The sequence below is a fragment of the Chrysochloris asiatica genome, unplaced genomic scaffold (genome assembly GCF_000296735.1).
Source record: "Chrysochloris asiatica unplaced genomic scaffold, ChrAsi1.0 scaffold00093, whole genome shotgun sequence".
Taxonomy (NCBI): Eukaryota; Metazoa; Chordata; class Mammalia; order Afrosoricida; family Chrysochloridae; genus Chrysochloris; species Chrysochloris asiatica.
In genome coordinates this window covers 10,431,865-10,451,481 of record NW_006408611.1, presented here as the reverse complement: position 1 = coordinate 10,451,481, position 19,617 = coordinate 10,431,865, and the positions used below count along the sequence as shown (strand labels likewise).

Here is a 19,617-nt window from a genome sequence, read left to right as displayed (position 1 = left end):
GACCTTATGCAGATTGTTTAGTCCCTCTTGGCTTCAGCATCTTGATATGTAAAACAAAAATAATACCCATGTAGGGTTGTGATGAAGCTTTAAAGGAGACCTACTGTGAACCCTTTCACAGGCCCTATATTCAAGCTCACCAGTTGCGCCTTGGAAACCCCATACAGGGTCACTATGAGTCGGAATTGACTCGATGTTACTTACCAACAACTTACCATCACGTAGTAGGTGCTGCTAGTCTTGGAGACTCAGAGATCACTGACAGCCTGTGATTCTGGGCCTTAGCCTGTAATCAGAGAGACTTGGCCATCCAGAGATGTGGGTACAAGGAGACATCTATAGTGCTATATTCAGAGAGTAAGGAAGACCATATGCAGGGCTTATGGCCACAGAGGGAAGAACACTAGTCAAACTGGTGGTCTCCACAAGTTTTGTGTGCATTATGAGGGGTAATGTAGCAGGGGTAATAACTTAATGCTTATTTGACCTATACAAGGAGGGACTTTTAAAAGTTTGTGGGAAATTCCATTATCTTTTCATTTTTCCATAAACTGTTGAAGCCACCTTGTATCTTATTTGATGACTATTTACACATACACATTTTAGTTAGGTGTATTTATTTCTAGTACACATTTAGAGTAAAATGTCAGCTTGAAAAACTTCATTTTTTTTCTGTCTCTCAATAAGATTTAGTAATACGTTATTTTTAAACAGATGTTTCAGAAGCCTTGGAAGCTTAGTAGCTCTTGTTTTTGCTCTCCTGGAGAAGTTTCAGATCTTTGTTACTTTATAGGCAGTGCAGCGTCTTTATAGAATGATAAAAATAAGCATGTCCATAGGAACAAGGAGATAGAGGCCCAAATCGAGCAGTGCTTTGCTTTCAGGTTTGCTGATATGCCATCACCTGAGGGAATGAAAGGTCACAGAACCTTTGGTCCATGGTGAGACTCTAAGGTGGCAGAGACAAGGCTGTACTTGCTTCTGCTCTTAGTAGACATCATAGTGAACCGGGCTTGTGCATGGGAAGAGTGAAAACATTTATGTGTCCTGTTGATAGCCTTTCCTGGCTCCAAGACTTTCTTAATGTCATAGAATTAATTTTATAGTATTTATGACCTAACCAATAGTTAAAGTACTTTATGCTTTATATTTCAGGCTAAAGAAAAGACAGGAGCGACAGCGTCTGTCATTTATGTTCCTCCTCCCTTTGCTGCTGCTGCAATTAATGAAGCTCTTGAGGCAGAAATGCCCTTGGTTGTGTGCATTACTGAAGGTATCCCCCAGCAGGACATGGTACGGGTCAAGCATGCACTACTGCGCCAGGGAAAGACACGGCTGATAGGTCCAAACTGCCCTGGAGTCATCAACGTGAGTGTGGAAAATACAAATAGGCCCAATTTAGCCTCTCCTGAGACTAACCAACTGTGAGTCAGTCCAAGTATATATGAACTCTGAATTACTTTTTTTTTCCTTCTATGAAACTGATTTATTTCCAGCCTGGAGAATGCAAAATTGGTATCATGCCTGGCCATATTCACAAGAAAGGAAGAGTTGGTAAGTATGTTTGTTGTTTTCTTATTGGCTAAAAAAAAATATATATATATATACATGCCTTAAACTCTCAAAACTCCAGGAAATTTTGTGACTTGTGAAAATTTGTACAAGTCACACTCATTTTACTGAATTCAACTTGAATACCAGAGAAGTTTTGCAGTGAGAGTAATGAATTAATGTCCTGAAATGAATATGCTTATTTGAGAAGTAATTATAGTGCTGCAGAATCAGTGAAGATAATTTTAGAGACTTTAAAGATTCTCTTACTACTCAATTCAGTATTTTGCACTCATCTATGTCAAGAAATTTGGAAGAGTGCTACCTGGCCAGCTGATTGGAAGAGATCCGTATTTGTGTTCATTCCAAAGAGAGGTGACCCAATGGAAAGCATAAATCACTGGACAATATTAATATTTCATGCAAGTAAAATTTTGCTAAAGATAATTAAAGAACAACTGCAGCAGTACATTGACAGGGAACTGCCCTGCCAGAAGTTCACGTTGGATTCATACTAGGCTGTGGAATGGGGATTATCATTGCTGGTGTCAGATGGATTTTGTCTGAAAGCAGAGAATACCAGAAAGAGATTTTATTGACTATGCAAATGTTTTCAACTGTGGATCATGACAAACTATGAACCATATTGCAGAATATGAGTATTCCGTAACACTCGATTGTTCTTATGAGGAACTTGTACATAGACCTAGAGGCAGTTGTTGGGATAGAATAAGGGAACACTGAATGTTTTAAAATTAGGAAAGATGTGCGCCAAGGTTGTATTCTTTCACCATACTTACTCAGTCTGTATATACTGAGCAGATAATCTGGGAAGCTAAATTATATGAAGAAAAACATGGCATCAGGATTGGAGGAAGACTCATTAACAACCTGCGATATGCAGATGATACAACCTTGCTTACTGAAAGTGAAGAGGACTTAAAATATATACTGATGAATATCAAAGAGCACAGCCTTTGGTATGGATTACATCTCAATGTAAAGAAAACAAAAATCCTCACCACTGGCCAATAGACAACATTCTTAAGAGTGGGGAAAAGACTGAAGTTGTCAAGGACTTCATTCTTCTTGGATCAACTATCAACACTCAGAGAAGCAGCAGTCAAGAAATCAAATTACGTATTGCATTAGGCAAGTTTGCTGCATAAGACCTTTTTAAAATGTTGATGAGCAAAGATGTCAGCTTGAGGACTAAGGTGAGCCTGACCCAAGCTATGGTATTTTCAGTAACCTCATATGCCTGCGAAAGCTGGATAGTGAATAAGGAAGATCATAGAAGAATTGATGCTTTTGAGTTATGGTGTTGGAAGAGAATATTGAAAGTGCCAGGGGCTGCCAAAAAAACCACTAGATCCGTTTTTGCAAGAAGTGCAGCCAGAGTGCTCCTTAGAGGCCAAGATAGCCAAACTTTGTGTCTCATACTTTGGACATACTGTCAGGAGGGACCAGTCGCAGGAGAGGGATACCATGTTTGGTAAGGTGGAGGGTCAGAGAAAAAGAGGAAGACCTCCAACGAGATGGATTGGCCAAGTGGCAGCATCGATGGACTCAGATGTCACAACAGTAGTGAAGTTGGCCCAGGATCGGGCATTGTTTTGTTCTGCTGTGCATAGGGTCGCTATTAGTCGTACCGACTTGATGGCACCTAACAACAAGTATTCTGTTAGGAGCCCTGCAGTGGTTAAGCTCTTGACTGCTAATTAACTAAAAGGCTGACGTTCAACCCTTCCAGCTCCATAGGAGAAAAATGCGGCAGTGTGCTCTGTAAGATTACAGCCTTAGAAGCCTGATGGGACAATTCTGCTCTGTCCTTTAGGATCATTATGAGGTGGAATCAACTCTAAGGGCTATGGGTTTGTTTTTTAGTGCTCTATTGTATGACTGTACCACAGTTGGTTTATCCATTCAATGGACCTTGTTTTTAGGTCAGCACATTTTGTTCATAGGTCTTTTTATGGCCACATTTTTATTTTTCTTGAGGAAAATGCCCCATATTGGAATTGCTAGATTATAGGGTAGAAGTCTGTTTAACTTTTTAAGAATTTATCAACTACTTCATGAAGTGGCTGTATCATTTTATATCTCCATCAACAAGAATTCAGCTGCTCCCCATCTTCTAAAACCCTTACCATGGCCAGTCTTTTTGGCAATGCTAATGGTTTTAGCCATTTTACCGGCAGTAAAATGAGTATCTTGTTGTGGGTTTAATGAATTTCCTTGTTAATTAATAATGTGAAACATCTTTTCATGTGTTTATTGGCTTTTCGTGTGTCTTCTTTTTTGAAGTATCCAAATTTCTTAATCATTATTTTTTATTGGGCTGTTTGTCCTTTAATTGTTAAATTTAAAGGTTCTATAAATATTCTGGAGTCCTGATCTGACACTAAAAGATAAGCATTGGGCTGTTAATTGCAGGGTTGGTGGTTCAAACCCACCAGCTCTTCTTCAGAAACCCTATACAGGACCGGAACCAGCTCAACAGCACTTAACAACAACATAAAGATTCTAAATGTATGTGTAGATATATGTGCTTTATGTTTAGTTTATCTTTGTCTTTTCTAAGAATTGAAGTTTATCTTTATTTTGCTTATTTGAATATCACAAATTTTCTGAAGAGATGTTGGGGGAACTGTACTGCTGTGTATTGAGATCCTTGAGAAAATAGCCAGGTTAGTCAGTCTTTCAGAGTTAAGCACCTTATGCGCATTTAAAAAATCTTCACACTTAGCTCTTAGCTGTTCTGTTTCTTCAAAATAGTAAGTGGCTACAGCATTTTCTTTATTCCCCATGGCTATATTAAAACTAAGTAGGAATAGTGCACACGGTGGGTGAATATGTGCTGTGTAGTTTATAGGAATATAGGTTAAAGGTCATGTTTTTCTTTTTTTTTTTTTAATTTGTCTCTTAGCGCTGTTGACCTGTCATTAGACACTTGTCACACTGTCTTCTGAAGTAGATTACAGGAGGTTCCATAGGCCAGCTGAGCTCCAGTGACAGGATCCTGGTAGTCACTGATAGCCTTTTGCTACTCATACACTAGTCTGCTCTGCACGTCTGTTGCTACAGTGTTGATGTGAGTGTGGAAGGAGGGGCCTGTGCTTCATTACCTTTCTGATCACTGCCTTGCTTTCTAAGGCTCCCAGAAACCTACAAAAACAAAACAAAAATATGACATACCTAGGAAGTCCTTTGGACTCTCTAATAGTCCTAACTGATGAAGAGCCCTGGTATAGTGCTGTAGGATAAGCACTGGACTGCTAACTATAAGATCAGCAATTCAAACCCATCAGCTGCTCTGCAGAACCATCTACAGGGTTGCTATGAATCTGAACGGACTCGATGGCACACAGCTACACACGTAACGGGATGGCAGCATTAGTGGCTTTCTAGTTGTGTTAATAACATTGTGTTATCAGCTCAGTGAATGTATTGAAGGAAACCACTGGATTCTAAATTGTTCTTTTTTTTTTTTTTCTTGTTTTACTTTAACCAACAGTTCTGTCAGTTTGGGAGAAGGCTAGAAGTTGAATCTAGGACTCTAGCTCCCGGGGGAGGCTTTCTCTTTGTCCTTGTCCTCAGTCTTCCCCTGATAGGTCCCGTCTCAGTCAGCGTAGGGAACCTGGATCCAATACTGCTGGCTTTTTTTTTTCTGGATGGCAGCGAAGTCTCGGTAATTGATGATATTTACCTTTACCATGGTTTTGTACTCTCAACCACATGTGACACACTTGACACCTCCATACTTTTTTTTTTCCCATTACATTTTTTATATTAATGAGATAATTATACACTCACATGCAGTTGCAAGAAGTAATACAAACAAATCTTTACCTAGATTCTCCCAGTGGCAACATTTGCCACATATGGTACAATGCCACAACCAGGATACTGGTGTGTGTTGATACTCAAGATTATGAACATTTCTATCAGCACAGAATCATTCATGTTGTTCTTTTATTGTCACTTCCAGTTCCTGCTTCAATCTCACTTTCCATGAATCTCAATATCCACTGGATCCTTAGTGCACTTTGATTCTCTAACTAGGAACACTCTTCTCATGTCATCTTGGGTCAGTACGAGACCACTGGTGCTGTTCTACGGTGACTATACATTTCCAAGTATAATGTCCTTTTCCAGGGACTGGTCCCTCTTGACATGTCCAAAGTATGTGACATGAAGTCTCGCCATCCTCATCATGTCTAAGGAGCATTCTGGTTGTACTTTTTACGAGACAGAATTGTACCCATGTTGTTAAGTGCCAGCGAGTCAGTTCCGACTCAGAGCGACTCTGTATAGGATTTCCAAGGAGCGACTGGTGAGTTTAAACTGCCGACCTTATGGTTCAAACTGACCTTGTGCTCCAATGCTTTATCCCCAATGCCACAGCAGGACCCCATGTTGTTGTTAAGTACTGTTGAGTTGAACTCCATGGTTGTTGTTGTTGTTAAGTGCCGTCAATTCAATTCTGACCCATAGCGACCATGTATAGGGTTTCCGAGGAGTTTCTGGTGAGCTTGAACCTCCGACCTTACAGTTCAAAGGTTTTGCAGTCTGGTGCATTAACCCACAGTGCCATAGTTGTGTCTGGCTTCCAGTGGGGAAAGAGGATTATCACCAGCCCAAGGCCAATTACTATGAGGCAGAGGTTAGACGTGCCTTCACCCTCCAACCTTTTTTACCTCTTCTGACACCAGCCATCCATCCCTCCCACAACACTGCTTCTCTGCTAGGTTCCATAATCTATTGCACTGGCCACATAGACTGTACTCAAATGATATAGTTTATTAAGGAAGTTGTTGTTAAGTGCCATCAAGTACGTTCTGATTTATAGCAACCTAGGAGTGGCTAGTGAGTTTGAACCGTTGACCTTGTTGTTCAAACTGCCTTTTTGTTCAGTTGCTTCCCTTGCATTCCCCCCCCGGGCTTCCTTTATTGAGTTTTTTTTTTTTTTTTAGTTTTTTTGTTGTCAGTTCCAACCCATAGCGACCCTGTATAAGGTTTCCGAGAGGCAGCTGATGAACGTGAACCACTGACCTTGTGGTTGAAATCGACTGCAGTCTAGCGCATTAACCCACAACGCCACACCAGGACTGCATTAAGGATGTTAATAGGCTACAATTCAGCATCAGAAACAACTCAGGATAGGACAGCTGATTGGATAGGAGTGCTTGTCTCAGCTGTACCACAGGCATGCCTGTCTCTCCCTCTAGGCCTCTAAGCCACACTGGCCTATTGACCTCTGCCCTCCTCAGGCAAGTGTTAAAGCTCCTTGATGGCTATTGTTAATTGTCAAGTCAAGTCTGTTCCAAGTCATGATAACCCTTTATAGGGTTTCCAAGGAGCAGTTGGTGAGCTGGAATCACTGACCTTGTGGTCCAGTGCTCTATCCTGCAGCTCCACACCAGGCTCCCTCAGTGCTGCTGGAAAATGCCCAAAGGGCACTCTCAGCTTTACTAACTCTTTCATCCTGGGAAACCTGCTCTGGCTCTGCATCTGCTGCTGCTCAGCCACTTTCCCCGCACTGCCACGTCTTCCTGCAAGTGCTCAGGGTCCAAAGGGCACTCTCCACTCCTGTCTCTTCTTTCCTGGAGGTTGTGAGGTTCCCCATTCCTGCCTCAGTTGAGACCCAGCAGAGCTAACCAGTTCCCACGTTAGAGTGCAGTGCTCCTGATTTGCATGGTCACACCATGTCTTTTGGTGACAGTTACAAAAACTCTGGATAGAAGAGCCATATCAAGAAAATTCATGTACCACAGTTCCTCAGAGTATTTGTAATTTAGTTGACTGTCTGGTAGTCTATCGTGTGAACACAGTCTAACATTTTTAAGTTTTCTTTCTTTAAGGTATTGTATCCAGATCTGGCACCCTGACTTATGAAGCGGTTCACCAAACGACACAAGTTGGATTGGGGCAGTCTTTGTGTATTGGTGAGGGTATTTTGCTAAAGTTATTGTATGAGGTGCCTTTAGAAAGTTGTGGAAACATTCCACTATCTTTTAATTCCATTTTCCCACAAACTTTTTGAAGTTCCAATTGCAGTGTCATCATTAAATGAGTACAATAGTAGTTCCTGATTTGATGGTTTGCCAAGAGTATTTGCCATCATTTTATCAAAAGGCTTTTGCCGTCTTTAATTTGCTTTAAGTGTGAAGCTCTTATGTATTTTTACAAAAATTTTAGTCCCAAGATTTAATTTCCTTGCTGAGGAGCAAACTACTTGGGTCTTGTGGCTCCAGGAGAGCGTTGGCACCTGATGACATCACTTACCTGGCTTCTGGGACATGGTCAGCACAATGACAACAAGTGTCTCAGTTACTTTATTTTTTGCGATTCATGATCTCATTCGTAAGGCAGCCCTCTGAGCCGCCTCTTACTTGGGAAGTTGTGCTGTCATTGTTTTGTTGGTGAGAAAATCAAGGCTGAGTTTCCCAGAGCCCTCTTTTTTTTATCCACACCATACTGTCTCCCACTTGAAAAAAGATTCCAGATTTTTACGTTTTCAAATGTTAATGACCAAAAATCAGGCAAATTTCTTATTTTTATAAATGTGTCTTTGAATCCTTAAATTACCTTTTTTAGCCTTTCAAAAATTGTTTATTTAATTTAAAGAAATTATAAAAAAAACAAAAACAAAACCCTGGTATAGTTTTATTGCAATTCAAATCTATAGATGCAGTTTTGCAAATATCCCATGAGCCTTTGTGTGTGCACAACAGTATGTTAGGCATAAGGCAACGTAGTGTGATGGTGAGTTAAGGATGGGTTTTGAGACAGGCTTGCCAAGTCCAGGCTGTCATCATCTGCTCTGGATCTAAGGGAGTCTGGGAATCTCCCATCCTGCCTTTCACTGAGATTTGATTCTTAAAACTTGTGCTTGGTTCCTCTACAGTTGTTTAATTGTGCAAAGAAATTCTCAAGTGTTAAATCAGAAAAGTAATTTTGTTTCCCTTTTCTCTGGTGAAACATCTGCTTGCAGCACAAATTCATCCAAAGACTCATTTGAGAAAAAGTTATCTGGGAGTAATTTTCGTAGGAGGGAAGAGACTTGATAAAAGAGCTCAAACTAAAAGAGGGTTGCCTTGTGTGACTCAGGAACCAAACCCAATTTAGCCTTCTTGTCATATTACAAATAAAATATGTAGCATTTTGTTTTAATATTAAGTGTAAAAGTGAAGATACATTTCATAAAATTGGGAAGGAAGGGCAGGCAAAATAAAATGTATAGAAACAACATTTGTTGGCCTAAATTCCATTGTTCGTTCATATATTTTAATTGGTGCTGATATTCATTGATTCTTTCAGGCATTGGAGGTGATCCTTTTAATGGAACAAATTTTATTGACTGCCTTGAAGTCTTTTTGAATGATCCAGCCACAGAAGGCATCATATTGATTGGTGAAATTGGTGGTAATGCAGAAGAAGATGCTGCAGATTATTTGAAGCAACATAATTCAGTAAGTTTATGCTAGGGAAAATACAGCTGTATGCTGTTGTCTTGGTTTGAGTTCTCTAGCGAAGGAAAACCGTTGTGATGTATATTTACGTATATGTACATGTGCATGTATATATACAAACATACATGCATCTACGTAGATATATTTACTTCAGGGGATTGGCTCATGCATTTGTGGAGCTGGCAAGTGTGAAAATCTGTAGACTGGGTAGCCTGCCAGAGACTTTTACAGGCTTACATCCCATGAACTGTAGGTCAGACTTAAATACACTTAAGTCCTAAAATTCTTATACCAGCTAATGAGAATAGAGCCATTCCAACGACAGTTAGCTCTTTGCCAGAATACCTACAACCCCAAGGAGATACCCCTCTCAATGGTTTGGTCAGATCACATCACAGAATAGCAACCAGTTCTGTATCTGGCCAAACCACTGAGTATTGTTTACACACAAAGCTAGCTGTCACACTCCTGAATGATATTATAGGCTTAATTTAGAAAATTTTACATTTTTTTCAAAGATTATTTTTTAGTGAAAACATGAAAGATAAAATTAAACCTTTTTCTGTGAAGCCTTGAGTACTGGCCCCTTAGAATGAAGTTTAGACCCTTTCTGAGTTGAGTCTCCATTCCCTTCCTCTGTAATACCTGTTCTCTAGTTTTCTACTCTGCACCCTCCACCACAGGCTCCACCCCATGCTTAGGACATTTAAATGACTATAACACATGTACAGCAAAGTAGTCCCTGCCATATACTAAATACTTTTTTTGAGTTGTAAAAAGAGGAGAAGACCCAGGAGAAAAACCAAGAGGACATGTGCCCAACAAATCCAGGCCACTGGTGATGGCTACTAAAGCAGTGTCAGAGTTAAGATGATTAAGCAGTAGTAGTGGTCACCAGGGACCTGGATTTGTTTTCATGTGTCCTCTTGGTTTTCTCCTCTTTTCACTTCCTTGGATCTGTTTTCTGTGCTAAGTGTAGATGATCTTATGCAAGGGGGCTACAAAAAGTTTGTGGAAAAAATTCCATTATCTTTTCATCCCATTTTTCTACCAACTATTTGAAGCCTCCTCATATAAACAAGGTCATAATGCAGTTTCCAAGGTAGAAGGCTTAGAACGATTTCTGATTTCTCTCATCTCATTTCTATTCAGTTACCAGAACGTGTCCCAGAGACCACTGCAGTATGTGTCCGATTCAGAGCCTCTTCTCTAACTGGTCCTTGAGCATTAGTTCCGCTCCTCATCTTTAGTCATTGGGAGTATCTCATTGGGAGTATTTCCTCACTGTTGTCTCGACTCCTTTACCGCCATTCCTCCTCTCCCAGTCCGTTTCACTAAGACCATCTGAATTATCTGTGCTTTTGAAACACAGCCATTAGTGCCTCATGCCATTGTTTAAAGGCCAGTTGTACCGTGGTATTCTAGTCTCTTACATAACAGAATGACCTTTATTTCCAGATCATGTCCCATCAGACATACCATTTGTTTTTATTCTCATTAACCTTTGACCATTCTTTCTGCAAGGAGGACTAGATATCTGGTGCTCAGCTAGACTTCATTCTGGAGGGCAGAACTGTTCTCTTTTATGCCCAATCCAGTCCTCTAATGCAGTGTTGTTAGTTGCCATCGAGTTGGTTCCAACTCATAGCAGCCCTACACACAACAGAACGAAGTACTGCCTGGTGCTCTGCTGCCCTCACAGTTGTTTCATCTGAGCTCATTGTTGCTGTCACTGTGTCACTGCATCTTGTTGAGGATCTGTCTCTTTTCACTGACTCTCCACTTTAGCAAGGACAATGTCCAGTGACCGGGCTTTCCTGATCAGCTTGTTCATTGTATGAGAGATGAAATCTCACCATCCTTGCTTGTAAGGAGCATGCTGGGTCTACTGTGTCCAAGACAGATTTGTTGGTTTCACTGCAGTCCATGGTGCTTTCAGTATTCTTCACCAACACCGTAGTCCAAATGCATCCATTTTTATGTAGTCTTCATTATTCATTGTCCAGCTTTCACATGCTGTGAGGCAATTGAAAATATCATAGGTTGGGTCAGGCTCACCTTAGTCCTCAAAGTGACATCTTTGCTCTTTAACACTTTAAAGAGACCTTGTGCAGCAGATTGATCCTTTGATTTTTTTTTTTTTGACTTCTGCTTCCAAGTTCATTGACTGTAGATTCAGTAAAATGAAGTCCTTGACCACTTCAATCTTTTTTTCCATTTATCATGAAATATAAAATGTTTATTGGTTCAGTTGTGAGGACTTTTGTTTTCTTTATATTGAGGTGTAATACATACTTAAGTGTATCTATTTGGATCTTTATCAGTAAGTGCCTCAAATCCTCTTTTCTTTCAGCAAACCAGGTTGTGTCAGTTACACTTTATAAGTTGTTAATAAGCCTTTCTCCAATCCTGTTGTTGCATTCTTCTTCATATAGTCCAACTTCTTGAAATATTATTTAGCATGCAGTCTGAGTAAATATTGTGAAAGGATGCAACCCTGGCACCACACCTTTCCTGATTTTTAAACCATTTATTGTCCTCTGGTTGTGTCAGAAAGACTGCCTCTTGGTCTCTGTATAGGTTCTACATGAGCACAATTAAATGTTCCAGAATTCCCAGCCTTAGTACTGTTATCCATAGTTTGTTATAATCCACACAGTCAAATGCCTTTGCGTGGTCAGTACAACACAAGTAAATATCTTTCCAGTATTCTCTGCTTTCAGTCAAGCTTCATCTGATGTCAGCAGTCGTATTCCTCATTCCACTTCCTCTTCTGAATCCAGCTTGAGTTTCTGGTAGCTCCCTGTAGATGTATTGTTGCAATCATTTATTAATTGTCTTCAGCAAAATTTTACTTACATGTAATATTAATGATACTGTTCGGTGATTCATTCTGTTGGGTCATCTTTCTTTGGAATGGGCATAAATCTAGAACTCTTCCTGTCAGTTGGCCAGGTAGCTGTCTTCCAAATATCTTGGCATAGAAAAGTGAGTGCTTGCAGTGATACATCAGTTTATTGAAACATTTCAGTTTGTGTTCCATCAGTTCCTGGAAACTTGTATTTCACCAGTGCCTTCAGTGTAGCTTAGACTTACTCCTTCAATACCATCACTTCTTGCTACCTTCTGAAATGGATGAACATCAACCAATTCTTTTTGGTACAGACACTCTATGTGTTCATTTCATCTTCTTTTGATAATCCTGCTTCGTTCAGTATTTTGTCCATCAAATCCTTCAGTATTACAACTCGAGGCTTGAATGTTTTCTTAAGTTATTTGGGGTTAAGAAATGCCGTGAATGTTGTGTTCTTCCCTTTTGGTGTTCTAACTCCAGGTCCTTGAACATTCATTATAATACTTTGTCTTGAGTAGTGCTTTGAAATATCCAATTTAGTTCTTCCATTCACTTTAGCTACTCTACTTTCAAGAGCAAGTTTCAGAGTCTGTTCTTATATCCACTTTGTCTTTTCTTTCTCTCCTGTCTTTTTAATGACCTTTTGTTTTCTTCGTGTATAACCCTACACTTTTCTAAGTATAACATCCTTCTCCAGGGATCAGTTCCTTCTGATAATATGCCCTAAATACAAGAGACAAAGTCTCACCAGCGTTGTTTCTAAGGAGCATGCTTTCTGCTTGTTCTCCTTTCAGCACAGTCCATGGAACCTTCATTATTTTCCAGTATTATAATTCAAATGCATCAATTCATTTGTGGTCTTCCTTTTTCATTGTTCAACTCTCACAAGCATATGAGATGTTTGGAAATACCATGACTTGGGTCAGGTGCACCTTAGTTTTCAAAATGACATCTTTGCTTTTGAACACTTTAAAGAGGTTTTGTGCAGCAGATTTGCTTAATGCCATAGGTCATTGCTTGACTGCTGCTTCCATGAGTGTTGATTCTGGATCTAAGCACAATTAAAGACTTTGACAACTTGAATCTTTTCTCCATTTGCCAAGATGTTATTGACTGGTCCATTGGTTAGGATTTTTGTTTTCTTTACATTGAGGTGCATGCATATTGCAGGCTGTATTCTTTGCTCTTGATCAGTATGTATTTCAAGCCTTCAGACTATAGATCCTCATTTTCTTTTGATTGTATTTTTCTCTGCGTAACAATCTCAAATAACTCTTTTTTATCACCAGGACAGAGTAAATTTGTTTGACATGCTAAGGTCATCCTACTCTTGCTTCCTTGTGGTGTAACTGTATTCCCCACTGTCTGACAAGGCAGGGAAACATGTGTCACTCAAATATGAGATGCATCTCTGACTCAAAGTCCAGGTGTGAATGAATAATGACTTTGAGAATCTTCTTTGTAATCTATTCTACTGGTACTACAGATGTTTACTGGGCATAAAGAGATGAATAAGAACACCTTCTTTTTGTTTAAAGAATTCACGGTTTCATAGGGGAGCACATGGAAAGTGGGGTACACCAGTGTCCTGAGTTTAACAATAGAAACATGTAAAAAGCACAGCAGGTTTGCTGGAGAGAGGCTGAGCAATTACTAGCGCTTGGGTGGCTATGACGAAGAGTCAGGCTTTTGGGACAGGAGGAGACCTGAGCAAGTCTTAGCTGTTAAATGGACATTTGTCAAGGATCCAAGTTGAATGGAGAACATTCTCAGCATAGAAACAGGCAGAAGACAGGTTGGTGCTTTTGGGGAACCATAAACATCTGAGGTGCCTGGAAGCTAAAGTGGAGGGAAGACTGGGAGAGGAGGCAGTAGTGAGCAACGCCACATTCTACAGAGTCTTGCTTGTTGGCACCTTAGGTTAGATCAGGGTAGTGGAAGCAAACTGCATTCATTGCTATGCACTCATCTAAAAAAAGTGTGTGTGAGCTTGCATGTGTTTCATTTAAGAATATGCCGTGGAGTCAGTTCCGACTCATAGTGACCCTGCACAGGGTTTCTGAGGCTGTAAATCTTTATGGGAGCGGAAAGCCTCATCTTTCTCCCACGGAACAACTGGTAGTTTTGAACTGTTGACCCTGAGGTTAGCAGCCCGATTTGTAACCACTACGCTACCAGAGCGCCTTGATTCATGGATAGACATGTTTTGTATTATTTCCTTGACTGTATCATATATCTGGAGCAGAAGACTTTTATATATTCTGTGTGTGGGCTTTGAGTGTTTATACATGCACACAGAGGCTACACATCAGAGCAGATTTTTTTTTAATAAAGTTAATCCTTGTCTTCCTTAGACTCCATAGAACTGCAGAGGGCTGACCGCTGGCTTCCTAGTCAGTCACTTCAGTTCATAGTTAGCAGGGGATTGAGTAAGATGCCTCCTGCTCCTGGCTCCTTTCCAGAACGCTATTCTACCTCAGCGTTTTCTGTTAACCAAATGCACTGTGGATGAACTAATATTGAAAAATAAATCACAGCGCAAGGTCAGGTCGTCTTGTGTTTTCACAAACCACATAAGATACATTTTCAAGTGTGCTTTTTTGTTTTTCAAGTGGAAGACGTCACTTGTATATTTATTCAGTAGGTTATGCCACTAAAGTTGCAGTATTAAAGATAACAAACTTGCTCAGGGCTGTTTTCCACAGGTATTGTGGAATAGTTAAGTCATCCCAATGGGAGAACTATGTGACTTAATGTTCATGTTGATTTTCTTTCTTGGGATGACTCATGGACCTTCCCAAGCAGCCAGTTTTCCATTTACTGGTGGTAGAACCTTGTATTGAAGTGTTTTCTGAAGACAGCATTGTTTGTTTAAAATGTTACTTTCTCTCCAGGGTCCAAATGCCAAGCCTGTGGTGTCCTTCATTGCTGGATTAACCGCTCCTCCTGGTAGGAGGATGGGTCATGCGGGGGCAATTATTGCTGGAGGGAAAGGTGGAGCCAAAGAGAAGATCTCTGCTCTGCAGAACGCAGGCGTTGTGATCAGCATGTCTCCTGCCCAGCTGGGAAGCACCATCTACAAGGTGAGCTGTGGGTCCCGTACACAGGGCTTGGGAACCCTGACTTGGTCTTCTGGGTCCTTAGTCTATTTTATTTCATTCTGATATTCATTCTTTCTTGCTTGTTGTTAAGTGACTGGTAAGTTTGAACCTCTGACCCTGGGATTCAGACCACCTTTCAGGGCAGTACTTATCCTAAAGCACCACACTCCAAAGTCCTGATTGAGTATGACCAAAAAGAACTTTCTGATTCCAAGTGTCTTAATAGGTTGGCTTTGCCATTTTGCATGCAGATTATAGGAGTGCATCTCAGCGCTCATAAGAAGTGCCAGGAAATCCATTTGGGGGAGTACAGAGAACTACCTTCAGTTTGTGTTTAGTTTTTTCCATGGAGGGCCCTAGAGGTCTCTGCTTCCAGGGAGAGGGAGAGGGGGCAGGGCTGAGTAAACAGGAAATGGAAACTAGATGAAGGAGGCAGCCAGGCTGAGGGAGGTCTGATGATTAGAAGGGAGAGCCAGCATTTCTTTCTGACCATGGCTGTGTCCTGATGCCATTGTTGTGTAGAACTGGAGGTTTGACGTCCTAACTGCTTGCTTTGCTTTTCCCTTTTCCAAAGAACATGTAAAAATATATGCTAAATTATTTGGTGTCTTCCATGATCTTTTGGAAATGGTTTTCAGCCTGTCTGTTGGAGTGATTATTTTAAGGCTTGCACTCTCTATTATTTTGATAGTCACAAACAAACAAAATGCCTTCAGCATGTTAAAAGCAGGCTGGGTGGGAACAGTGTTCAGAGAATTTTTCCCAGTCCTGATTTGTTGCACTCTTCTTTGGGGATAATGAAATGGACTCCTTATTTTATTGATTGCTTGCATGACCCTGCTTTTGGGAGCATGATATTTTATGCTATGGTATTTGAATGGAATCTAGATGGTTAGTGATAATGTGCAAAAGAATTTTATTTAAAAGGGAGACGAGAAAGGGAAAACCAAATGCTTGAATTCACTTCGGAGGCAAGTATTACCATTTGATTCCACTATGTGGCAGCAGACATCTGTCTGCACATTTTGTTGTAGTCTTAATTCTCAAGATTTTCATGGCCGTTTCCTTTTCAGATTATTTCTAAGGTGCCTTGCCTACTTGTTAAACACAGACTTTTAGCTGAATCTGTGCTTAGTTTTATTCTGAACTAACGAAGCCTACGGCTCTCATTGTCTTCCAAAGAGAACTGGTTGGGGTTGATGGAGAGCCTTGGTAAGCCCTGTTGTCAGGTTGGTCAGCCATTCGAGGTGACACCACATGGAAGAGTGAGTGTAACTCCAGTTGCCCTCTGCTTCCTGCTTGAGAATGAAGCTGAAGCTCTGCATCTGGCTTTAGTAAGATGTAAGCTGATGCAGACTGATTGCAAAGCTGGCATTCTATGTTCAAGTACCCTCATCTTGCTCCATTTTACCTTTACAGTTTTCGGATCCTAAAGATAAGAGGTTTCAGAATCATTTTGACTATGAATATAATTTGAACCTTTTATTTCCCTCTCTTCTTTTTCTCTTTCTAAAGGAGTTTGAAAAGAGGAAGATGCTATGAAAGAAAAATCAAAGCAAAAAATTTCCTGAAACTGTGGAATGAATCATTATAGGAGCAAGAACCAGCAACAGTTTGCTCCTGTCGTCCACTATGTGTCAAACCTTCTGTACCTGACATGGGTCATTCAGTACCACAGGAAGCCCAAACAAAGGCAGACTGCCCTGTGCTGACATGTGTAATGGAGACAGCCAATAAATCTACCTTTCAATATGGATTGTCAAAACTTTTTATTGCCCATGTGTGGGGAGAGAGAGAAACAAAGGTTGTGTGTATCTGTGTTTTAATGGGCTCTGCAGAGAATGTTCCAACAAAACCTTTGAGACAAGCTGTGGGAATCTCAGGGTGATGTTTGTATTTTAGATGGAGAGCGACCTTAGGTCCCTTTTGAATCATATGTCTCATCTCTTGTGTATCTATAATAATACTAACCTTGCAGGGTACTTTTGAGAATTAGAATTGAAGACACAAAGGCCCCTGGGTGGTAGGTAATAAGGCAACTTGCTGCCCATCATCAGTGGCGGCAGCGTCAACATCTGCACCGGCAGCATCTGCTTCAGTTTCTGCCTGGTTGGGAGTTGGAGGATGTTGAGTCTTGCTGTGTTTTTCTGTGGCTCTGCAGAGGACAATCCTTTCCCCATCCAGAGCCTACATACTGTGCATGACATTTAAGACATTCACTGCAAGCTGCTACCATTTTTATGTTAACCATGGAAAGTAGAGCTTTTCAGCAAGAAGCAATTCCAGTGGGTAATTGTCACTCAATACGATAGAAGACAGGGGGCCTGTTCTCAAGAGCGTACATCATAGAGAAGGAGAGATGGAAAATATTCTCAATATGTAACTGCCCTGAGGGAAACTAAACAGGAGTTTTCAAAAAACATAGTATCTGCAGAAATGAAACCGCTGAAGACAGTCAGATCAGTGGGGACTTCTCTGGTACCTGAGGGTGAAAAAGATGTGCAGCCCGAGTGGCAGCAGGAGCAGGAGAGCTCATTTTGAGGAGGTGAGGGATACTGGGTGTCTGGGGACAGTGAACCCTGGGAGGGCTGGAGGAAGTTTTGAGAAACATTGTGGGAGCTCTTAGGTGGCCATGCTCAAGCTGCAGCATACAGGAAGAGCAAACGTCAGGTGATCCGCAGCCCCAAGGAGTTCTGCCAGGGACACAAGCGTGACTAGGGTCTAGTAACTGGTTTTTTCTCATTCATAGTTGTTTCCTTTTCATGAAAATGGGAGAAGGACCCTCATGTCACAGGATACCGGGCAGAGTCAATGTTGAGGTTTGTTGAGGTGCTTAGCCAGGCAGGGCAAGCAGGCTGAGGGCAGGAGGAAGGCACTGCCTCTGTCTAGCTGGCACCTCCAAGGTCTCTACCGACAAACATCCCCTTCACTTGTCTTGCTGGGGTTTTATGATGATAGAATTCAGATGAGGACTGAGTGACCCTAACAACAGATCCTTTTCGTGGTCCACCTACTGCCCCAGTTTGCTCAGAACCTGGCTCAGCACCTTTCCCTGTGCCCTGCGCATGACCTTTGCTGCTGTTGTCTATAAACAGGTTGCTCAGTGCTTCTTTGGCCCTTTCCTCTTCTCATCTTCGCTCTTCCACTCCTCCCAGGGTCTTGTGAAGCCACCATATCTCACCTCTCTTTCACCTCTGGCCTGAGCAGCACACACATTAGCAGGTGTTAGTTGGTTTGGGTTTTTCTGATTTCATGTAACTCAACCCCCATGCATTTAAACAGATATTTTAGATGGAATCTGTTGGATATTTACAAAGTAAATTATAATAGTTTAACTGCTCTGTACTCATCTTTTTTGAAATTTATTTATTTTTAAGTTTTTTATTGTGGATTGAGGGAAAGTTTTCAGGGCATATCATCAGTTTTACATTCAACAAATCATATACCTTGTTTCATGATATTGATTACAATCCCCTCCACGTACCATCAGTTAACAGTATTTTTCTCTATCCACTTTAGCTTTTTAAAAAACACACAAACAAAAAAACCCACTCAGGCATATATAATAATTTACATCTCCAAAGGGCACATTCTGCAAGTCTGATCCTGGCCACCAGTTCTTAGTCCTTCTCTTCTTAGTTGATGAATCAAGAGTCCTCAGCCGCGTGCCCTCTCCATGCCCCCATCTCTGGCTCCATCTCTGGCGCTGCTGCTTCTCTGGATAAGGTCCCGCACCTATTTGTGCGTTCCTCTCGTGATGGTTCTAAGGTCCTCTGTTTCTGGACTGTAAGATTAATCACTCCCCTTTTTTTGTTAGAAAACTTCTGCCTTTACAATTGTGACAGTCGCGATTAGTCATGATAACTGTTATTCACTATTGAATCTTACAAATCTTATCTCCATCTCTTTTCACCAGATCTGTCTAGACAAGATGACAGCTATTCAGTAGGGACTCTTTTTCCCCCCATACTCTTAAGCTAAACTCCCTCTTGAAACCTTGTAAGCCAGTCACTTTGTGCTTTTATTGCCCCTTATTTTAGGTAGCCAATGACTAAGTTGCCCATTCCTACCTACCCTGTGTACACAGTGGATAGCATTCATACTTGATGTGAAGACTCTTTCCCTTTCTGTTGGTATTTAGAGGAGCTCTGGTAGCGAAGTGGTAACGAATCGGGCCGAGAACCTTAAGGTCAGTGGTTTGAAACTACCAGCCGCTCTGCGGGAGAAAGATGAGGCTTTCTACTCCCGTAAAGATTTACACCCTCGGAAACCCTGTACAGGGTCGCTATAGGTCAAAACTGACTCAATGGCACTTAACAACAACAACAACAACCACTCTGAGTATAGGTCAGGTTCATCATGAAGCTGCATCATCTGTCCCTGTAGCTGTTCCAGACTGTTTGTCCTTTCTAGTGGGAATGTCTCACCTCATAAGGTTGTAGATGGGACTCAGGATTCCACCTAAGGTCCTATACTCTGTAAAAGCTTTGCATGAGGCCTATGTCACTGGGCAAGTTGTAGAACCCCTTTTAGGTATTCCAAGTTATAAGCTGAAGGTGGGCTTATAAGTTTTCTCTAATGTTTCCCAACATTCCTTTCTATCCCACTCAAGTGTCTGTTTTACAATAGTAGGCAA

At 41.0% G+C, this 19,617-nt stretch overlaps 1 protein-coding gene across 1 annotated transcript in view; it reads left to right on the top strand.

Moving 5' to 3' along the window:
- Nucleotides 1-16,523, top strand: part of SUCLG1 (succinate-CoA ligase, alpha subunit) — a 42,698-nt gene extending 26,175 nt beyond the window's left edge. Inside the window, exons 4-9 of the mRNA XM_006866605.1 lie at nucleotides 1,156-1,368; nucleotides 1,497-1,554; nucleotides 7,416-7,499; nucleotides 8,875-9,026; nucleotides 14,775-14,963; nucleotides 16,497-16,523. Coding sequence (XP_006866667.1) covers nucleotides 1,156-1,368; nucleotides 1,497-1,554; nucleotides 7,416-7,499; nucleotides 8,875-9,026; nucleotides 14,775-14,963; nucleotides 16,497-16,523 — 723 coding nt within the window. The remainder of the gene's footprint in view (nucleotides 1-1,155; nucleotides 1,369-1,496; nucleotides 1,555-7,415; nucleotides 7,500-8,874; nucleotides 9,027-14,774; nucleotides 14,964-16,496) is intronic.
- Nucleotides 16,524-19,617: the final 3,094 nt, after the last annotated feature.